An 8,099-nucleotide genomic window follows, 5' to 3' on the forward strand; every position below is an offset into this window, starting at 1 on the left:
ATTTCCTTTGTGAAGTAACGGGCGCAAACCATGCATCGGAATTTTATCGGACGAGGATTTGTGTGAATTTTCGAATGAGCCTTTAGGTTGCATCGTACTGTAAATCTCTTGGAGTAAACGCTGCATCGGAATGGCCGATCGCCACTATGCCCACGCATGTGCACCTTCAAGCTGAACTCAATCAGAGTAGAGTACTGCTTGCACAAATGGCATTCGAAGTGTCGCCCATTGCAAACATCCTCGTGCACCAGTCTTTCGTCATTCTGTGCGAACCTCTTGAGACAAACTGAACAACTGAACGGATATTCATCGGGGTGTGTTTTCAAATGTGTTTGAAGGTTCGAGTTCGTCGTGAATCGTTTGTTACAGATATTGCATGGAAAAGGATTCTCGCCAGTGTGTTTGAACATATGCCTCTTCAAATTGGATGGTCTTGGCGCAACATATCCACATGTTTGGCACTTGTGCTGTTTCTTGGCCCTTTTTGCCGCTGACTGTTTTCTATGCGCAGCATTGATCACCGCTTTAGCTCTACCCTTCATAGCAATGCTCTTTTTCCTCAAATTTCCATTCGATGACCTCGGCACCGCATCATCTTTCTTCGACTGTCCTTCCACCTCACGATTTCCATTTTCTTTCTGTGCGTCATTTTTATCTGATCGCTTTCCTTCCTTTGACTTCTGTTCTACTTTGATGTCGGCTTCCACTTCGACTTTAAATTCCGTTGGATACCAATCTTCGATATTCGACTCATTGTTTGCTCTATCGACGCCGAGTTCAACTGTTGAACCACGGTAACGCTGTCGTGGCATGGACACCGCAAGTGGTTCATCGTGATCTTCTGGTTCCACTTTGATCCTAGGCTCTTGTTTAACTTCGACCACTACGACTGCTGCGGCATTCATATCAATAAACGTCCCATCATCGATTGCAGTGTCCATCGACTCATTCTTCGGCTGAACTTCGCTATTCAAGACAAAATCATCCATTGTATGAACAGATACTGGAGATTGAAATAAACGGGCCAAAAATTAATGAAAATGAAAAGAATTTTATGATGCAAAAGGGAATTTTTTTCTTGAACCATTACCGCTTTGCCGTGCATGCTTGCTTTCTTCCGGTTTGACATCAGCATTTTCCATCTTTTCAGCAATTGACTCTGATTCAATATGTGTCAAATAGAAATTCTCGTCGCTAGGCGATCCAACGTTTCGTAGACCATTTTTTGTGTCACCAACCGGCTCCAATTTGACGTCTAGCACATGACATTGGTTTGGAATCGAAACCATGAAAACGTAATCCGTTGCCTCTGGCTCTTCTTTGATATCATGCTCTGGCTTGGAATTAGAATTATTGTCAGCACTGTTCTCGAACTGATTTGGTGTGTGAGTATCGACTTTACCGTCCATTGCATCGCTTGAGTAGTGCCTCATTTTGCCTGGATCATTTGGCCAGCCATTCATCGTGTCAAATGTTGACTCTGCCACAATGGAAATAAGAGCATTCATAAATCGGACGCAATGACGTTCATTTGTTCACGATTTGTGAGTCACAAATGAATACGAAGCAAGGAATCGGAAATTAATCCAATGCAATTAAAACAAATATGAACGCTATTTACCTCGTTTGCCAAATCAGAATATGTTTCGAATCACACCAGAGCCAATCAATCAATCAACCTAACCTTACTTCGTTCCGTGAATGCAAAGTGTCATAGTGAAATGCCAGAAATACCAACCAAATCCAACATCAAATTCGATTATTTTGTTTTCGATTCGCCGACAATGATACAATTGCACAGATTCTTTTCGATAACAAGCAAATAAAAAGTGGTGATTTGAATTTAAGATGATTGAGTTTATGATTTAATTAGAAGAAAAACCACGCGTCTTCAGAACTGATGCAGCTTCCTCCTTTTTACACGTCAACGTGAGTGACAGCATAAATGAATTTAAGCGGCAAATTAGCTGTCATTCGTCAAAGTGAAGGCTTGTTCACACTGATGTTGGAGCTATTGCATAGATTGATACGACAATGATATAGAAAGTGTTTTGAACGCTCTCGAAAACGAAAAATGAGAGAAGAAAATATCTCTGGACATGAATGAATTGTTGAATGTTTTTCAATTTTTCCCAAGTGCAAACAAAAAAAAAATCTTCGAAAACATGCCAAAGCTCTTCAAATTCCTCTGATTTCAAAAACTACAAATTCACGTCTGAAACATTATAATAAGTTGTGAGAGAGAAGCATTGAAAAATAATACACTAGAAGCAAACGATTGCATTTTCTTCTGAATACAATGTTAAAAATTAATTCCAAATTGGTTGGTTTGAATTCAAAAAGTAAAGCGAAAATCCATAAAATTACACATATTATTTTTTTCTCAATTTTTATTCAGAAAACTGGAAATGAATTTTAAGGCAGAAATTTTGGTTTCGATGGAGTTGATTTTTTGCATATGGTCTTCTTCCCAGGTTTTAGATTTTGAAACGTTTATTATTAATGATAATTAAAGAAGAACTGGTGATTAGTTCGAACAATTCTGAAATTAAGTGCTTAGGAGAGTGGAAGTATTTTATTGCTAAGGGCTCCCAACTTCTATCAAATTCATAATTTATTAGATCACTTATGGTTGTGTTTTTGGTGTTTCGTGAGTTCAACTTTCTGTGCGAAGCATTTGTTGCACAATTCACATCGAAATGGTTTGGCGCCGGTGTGATGAATTCGCATGTGTGTCATCAGATTTGATTTATGAAACGTCGAGTAGCTCTTGCACAAGTAGCAATCGTAGCGCCGGCTTCTGCAATTCATTTCATGCTGCTTTTTTTCCATTTCCTTTGTGAAGTAACGGGCGCAAACCATGCATTGGAATTTTATCGGACGAGGATTTGTGTGGACTTTCAAATGAACCTTTAGGTTGGATCGTACTGTAAATCTCTTGGAGCAAAAGCTGCATCGGAATGGTCTATCGCCATTGTGCACACGCATGTGCACCTTCAAATGAGCCTCATTTGAAGTAGAATACTCCTTGCACAAATGGCATTCGAAGTGTCGCGCATTGCAAACATCCTCGTGCACCAGTCTTTCGTCATTCTGTGCGAATATCTTGAGACAAACTGAGCAACTAAACGGATATTCATCGGGGTGTGTTTTCAAATGTGTTTGAAGGTTTGAGTTCTTCGTGAATCGTTTGTTACAGATGTTGCATGGAAAAGGTTTCTCGCCAGTGTGTTTGAACATATGACTCTTCAAATAGGATGGTGTTGGCGCAACATATCCACATGTTGAGCACTTGTGCTGTTTCTTGGCCCTCTTTACCGCTGACTGTTTTCTATGCGCAGCATTGATTACCGCCTTAGCTCTACCCGTCACATCAATGCTCTTTTTCTTCGAACATCCACTCGATGACCGTGGCGCTGCATCACCTTTCGGCGAATGTCGTTCCACATTTCCATTTTCCTTCGATATGTCATTTTCGTTCAAATACTTTCCTTCTTTTGACTTCTGTTCAATTTTGCTATCGGCTTCATCTTCATCTTTAGGCTCTAGTTTGATATGCATTGAATACAAATCTTCGATACTCAGCCCGTTATTTTCCCTATCAACGCTGACTTTAATTACTGAATTACGTTGTCGTGGCACGGAAACCGTAAGTAATTCGTTGTGATCTTCTGGTTCGTTTTTGATAATCGGTTCTTGTTTTACCTTGACCGCTTCTTCTTCTTCTTCTTCTTTGGTGTCAAAAATCGGCCCATCATCTTCGATTGCATTTTCCAACGGCCCACTCTTGCGCTCAGCTTCGCCATCCAGCACAAAACTATCCATTGAATCAACAAATGCTAAGAATCAGAATGGACAATACAGGTTCAATGAAGATGAAATTGATTTAGTAATGCAGAATTTAAATGTCACAATTATCGTTGAGAAAAGCACGAAAAAATACTATGCAAAAGTTGAAAAAGCCAGAAAATATGGAGTAATTTCAAAAAAAAATTACCTTTTCTCGTTGATGAAAAGTTGATTTCCGATTGAGGTTATGTGTGACGTCTCGCTCGGAATATCGGGTTTTGATTACGAAAAAAAATTGTGTTTTCACTTAAATATTTCGATGGACATTGGCCAATTTGGCAAATAAGTAATTCAATGAAGCAAATCGCACAATTGACAAAGTAAAGAAAGTATTTCTGTCGCCGATTATCGAGTGGTTTGCTACTGATACTAAACTAGTACAAGAGTGCCAAGCGATGTTCAAGTAATGAGCTTGAACTCAATCAAATGTCAATGTGACAAAAAGCTTGAAACTTGTTCCGAAAGGCGGCGCTTACACAGCATTCAATTGGATACGTTCAAACTCAAGCGGTTTCTTTAAAAATTCAAAGTTCGAAGTGAAAATCTTTAAATAATAAGTTAAATAAATTGTAAATTATGGACAGCTTTAACAGTGAAAGTAAACAAAACAATTTTCTAGTCACAGTTCAACTAAAAAAAACTAATCATTTTGGCATGGATGGAAAACAGCATCAAAACACAAAAAAAAAATTCTTCAATGAAAAGTTTACTTTGATGAAAATTTATTTCTGGTGTAAACACTACACTATTCATTCATAACATTTGTATTTGTCAGAAATATTCGTCTTCCATAAGGAATTGAAGAATGATTTCATCTTTCATGACTCCAATGGATGAAAAAGTGACAGAATCGTTTGAGCGTTGTTCGCATTCATATGATTTCTCGTCAATAATCAATTGGTTGACATTCAGATAGTTTCAATTTGCAAGAATAGCATTCATTTCAGCTTAATTTTAACCGAAAACTGAAAATTATGTAGCATTTTGGCGATTTGCATTCAATTCATGTATGATGTATACACTGAATCACCCATTGGATGCATCATTAAAAAGATGTGAATTCAATGGAATTCCGAATAGTCAAACAATCCACATCATCTAGTTGAATTCGATGAGTCAGCAGGCCCATGTCTTCATCTTGTTTGAACTTTGTCTGTAGCAAATGCCGTTGGGTTTCGAATGACTTGTAAAGAGAAATGAAAATGATTTTAGTCCTAAAATAATGACGATATTGCAAAGGTCATATTAAATTCCGAAAAAATCCATTTCTAACTAACCTTCTTGATCATATACTTTAAATGGTGTATGGTCTCTTGAAGTGTGTGCAATTCATTCACAAGAGTTTCATGTACTCGATCTTTGCATAGTTCAGTGCCTGGGCGAAGTGCTCGATTCTCTAGTCGATTTTGGCACAACACCAAAAATCTCTCCTTGGCCTCCAATTCAGTTTGTAAATTGATTAAATTTTTCTTGATATCGTTGATTTTCACTTGGGTTTGATTTTGTTGTTCTTCTAATGCGGTTTTTGCGTAAGTCGCATCACCGATTCGCCTGCAAAACTCTTCGCTGGTACGATTCACTTGTTTCGATAACTCCTCTAGCGCTCGACTCAACGAAATGTCGGTGAAGGAACGAAGCTGTTTTGACGATGCGATTTCGTCGGAAGATTTTTGCAAAAGAGTATGAGTCAAGTGTTCCCACTCATTTTGAGTCGTAAAACTGCGAAAAGAGATCAAATTTTTGGATTTTATTCAAATTGAGTTTCATTTGATTTTGATTGAAGTTTTTTCATTTAATTTTTAATCAAAAAAGATTTGAAATTTCAAACTTTCAAAATCATTACTAAAAATGTCTTACACTGGATCCGACTGCATCCGTTTTTCCAAATCGAATTCCATTGCCATGAAATTGGTTCTCAGATCCAAATTATTCCTATCGATTTCCATCGATGTGCTTTTCCGCAATAGTTCACTATCCAATGTGTAAATTACAGCTCGTAAAAGCCTTGACTTTTCAATAAGACGCATCAAAAGTGTGTCCAATTTCTCATAATTGCTTTGCAATACAATTTTTTCATGCGTCAGCTCTCGAAAGACCACATCACTATTTTTAGGAACTTTGTGGCAATCTTCACTCAAAATTGTGTACTGTTTCTGATTCTTTTCTTGAATATCTTTGATGAATTTGATGGCGTTGATAAGACGCTTGCAATATGATTTTACGGCTTCCTCTTCAATAGTCACCTCTTTTTTCTTGCTTACAATTTCATCGGTCAAAAATTGAATATTCTGCACACGTTCCTTGATTCGATAGTCTGACTCCTTTTTGCATTGATCGGTTTTTGCACGTGTTGTGTCTATTACCAGCTCACTTTGCCTGGGAAACGATACAGAAAACGAAGGAATTTAGTTTATTTTTCGTTTGAAATAAATTATTTTGGAGTTTAAATAGCTTTAATCGTTTAATCGATGATTCCATTCATTTAAATAACTTTTATCGATAGATTCAGTCAAATAAATAATCAGTTTTCTATAATATGGACCATTTTCATATTGGAAATAAACAGCTAAACATAAATACGATCGCATTCAGAGAACACCACAACTGAGTAGTTTGACGGTACCTATTTAATACGTCAAGTCTACAGATTTCAGTGGCGAGTTGCGCCCTACTTTATTTGAAAAATTTCCTATCAAAAGGTACAATTTGAAGGACATTTTCCACACTCAATTATTGACTTCGTTCAACTTATTAAGGAAAAACAAATGAATCATGTCATCCTAATTTGACAATCTATAAAATTGAAAGCAAATTATTTAGGTATCTTATTTAAACATTTCGAAAGCATTCACACTCACTTAATCACTTGATCCGTCAGCATTTGAGGATTTTCCGTGTGTTTGCACTTCTCCCCGAACATTTTGCCAGATGTTAACGTTCGACACTTACTTTCAATTTTTTGGAATGTTAATCAATTGCTGATAGGTCGTTGAATTTCTTAGATTGAAGAAAGTTTGCTAATTGAACGATTTTTCAAAAAATTATTCATCTAAATAAAATTGACCTTTTTTTTAAATTGAGAAATCTGTTCGCTAAATCCACTAAAATCGCTAAAAAAAAAACACACAAATCGGTCCAATAAAAGCCGTATATCAGGAACAAACAAATAATTCCTTTTGCAAAATATTCATAATAATTTTACTAGAATTAAAAAAATGCTCTTAAACGAGATAGATTGAAGAATTCTTCCGAATCCCTTGCTATTGAAGTACGAATGATGAATACAGTCTAGTTTTAGAACAACAATTCTTGACCTGGTATTTTGAATGCAATATAGTTAACTCTCGAAAGTGAGTAATGTGAAGCTGGCCCATATTATAACACTTTCTGGCTTTAAAGCATTTTCAATCAGAAAGTATATACATTCCCATATCAAATCTGTTTTCTATTTTGCCATTTAATAAACTAATATCAATACATTTCACTACTTTTTAAACAATAACTCCAGAAAAAAATCACGAAAAATCCAAAAAAAAAATCCTAATTTATATTTGAACACATTTTCAAAATGTATTTTGTTTCCTTTAATTGGACTGATTTCCAAAATAATGAGAACGAGGAAGAGTAATTTCCAGCGGATACTATACCGTCTATTTGGTGGTGGTTGTTTTGGTAACGCTCCTTCAGTAAATACTGCAGTAACAATTTATTAGCGGTTGCCGTTGCTATGGATTTGTTAAATCAATTCCATATGACGAACGGGACAAACGGCAATACCTTTAACGAACAGAGAAAAAATCAACTGGTCTTCAACATTCCACATTTGCTCTATATTTATTGGATTTTTTTTCCCGAAAAAAACCTATAATTGCTTTTTCACCATAATTATAAAAGCAACTCAATGTTTAGGTCAACATGAATGTTCAATTCGAATTTCGAATACAAATTTATTAACTTGTCTGATACAATCAGTTATTAGAAGGAATTAGGATTTGAAAAATATCTTCTTTTAAAAAAAAAAAAATACATTTTCTGGCACATGTATGGTTATGATTCAAATTTAGATATAGCCGAGGAGTAGAATACACGTATATGCATCCAGCAGAATAATCTGTTTTCACTGGAAAAAGGGCTTCTTCTAGGAAGAACATGGAAACAAACATATGTTTTTGGATGGGAATTAACATGTGATGAGAGAACTATCCGTGTGAAGTTCACACCGTGGACATGACATCACAAAAAAATCTCAT

General features: G+C 36.2%; 3 protein-coding genes across 3 annotated transcripts in view; all 3 read right to left on the reverse strand.

Annotated features, from left to right (window-relative positions):
* LOC129572863 (zinc finger protein 665-like) overlaps positions 1-1,891 on the reverse strand; it is a 2,363-nt gene extending 472 nt beyond the window's left edge. The window contains exons 1-3 of the mRNA XM_055452976.1: positions 1,622-1,891; positions 1,091-1,480; positions 30-1,003 (exon numbers count right to left, since the gene is read on the reverse strand). Of these exons, the coding sequence (XP_055308951.1) occupies positions 30-1,003; positions 1,091-1,463 (1,347 nt within the window). The 5' untranslated portion in view covers positions 1,464-1,480; positions 1,622-1,891. The remainder of the gene's footprint in view (positions 1-29; positions 1,004-1,090; positions 1,481-1,621) is intronic.
* A 484-nt stretch (positions 1,892-2,375) lies between these two features.
* On the reverse strand, positions 2,376-4,230 carry LOC129572861 (zinc finger protein 239-like). The gene is made up of 2 exons (XM_055452974.1): positions 3,998-4,230; positions 2,376-3,839 (listed from the first exon to the last, which is right to left on the reverse strand). The coding sequence occupies exon 2, from the start codon at positions 3,823-3,825 to the stop codon at positions 2,623-2,625; it is 1,203 nt and encodes a 400-aa protein (XP_055308949.1). The 5' UTR covers positions 3,826-3,839; positions 3,998-4,230; the 3' UTR covers positions 2,376-2,622.
* Positions 4,231-4,894: 664 nt separating this feature from the next.
* On the reverse strand, positions 4,895-6,844 carry LOC129572862 (tektin-1). Its single transcript, XM_055452975.1, has 4 exons — positions 6,708-6,844; positions 5,707-6,225; positions 5,127-5,568; positions 4,895-5,032 (listed from the first exon to the last, which is right to left on the reverse strand). The coding sequence occupies exons 1-4, from the start codon at positions 6,767-6,769 to the stop codon at positions 4,895-4,897; spliced, it is 1,161 nt and encodes a 386-aa protein (XP_055308950.1). The 5' UTR covers positions 6,770-6,844.
* Positions 6,845-8,099: the final 1,255 nt, after the last annotated feature.

Source organism: Sitodiplosis mosellana, unplaced genomic scaffold (assembly GCF_009176505.1).
Source record: "Sitodiplosis mosellana isolate CC-2019 unplaced genomic scaffold, AAFC_SMos_1.0 Smas_scaffold_5626, whole genome shotgun sequence".
Taxonomy (NCBI): domain Eukaryota; kingdom Metazoa; phylum Arthropoda; class Insecta; order Diptera; family Cecidomyiidae; genus Sitodiplosis; species Sitodiplosis mosellana.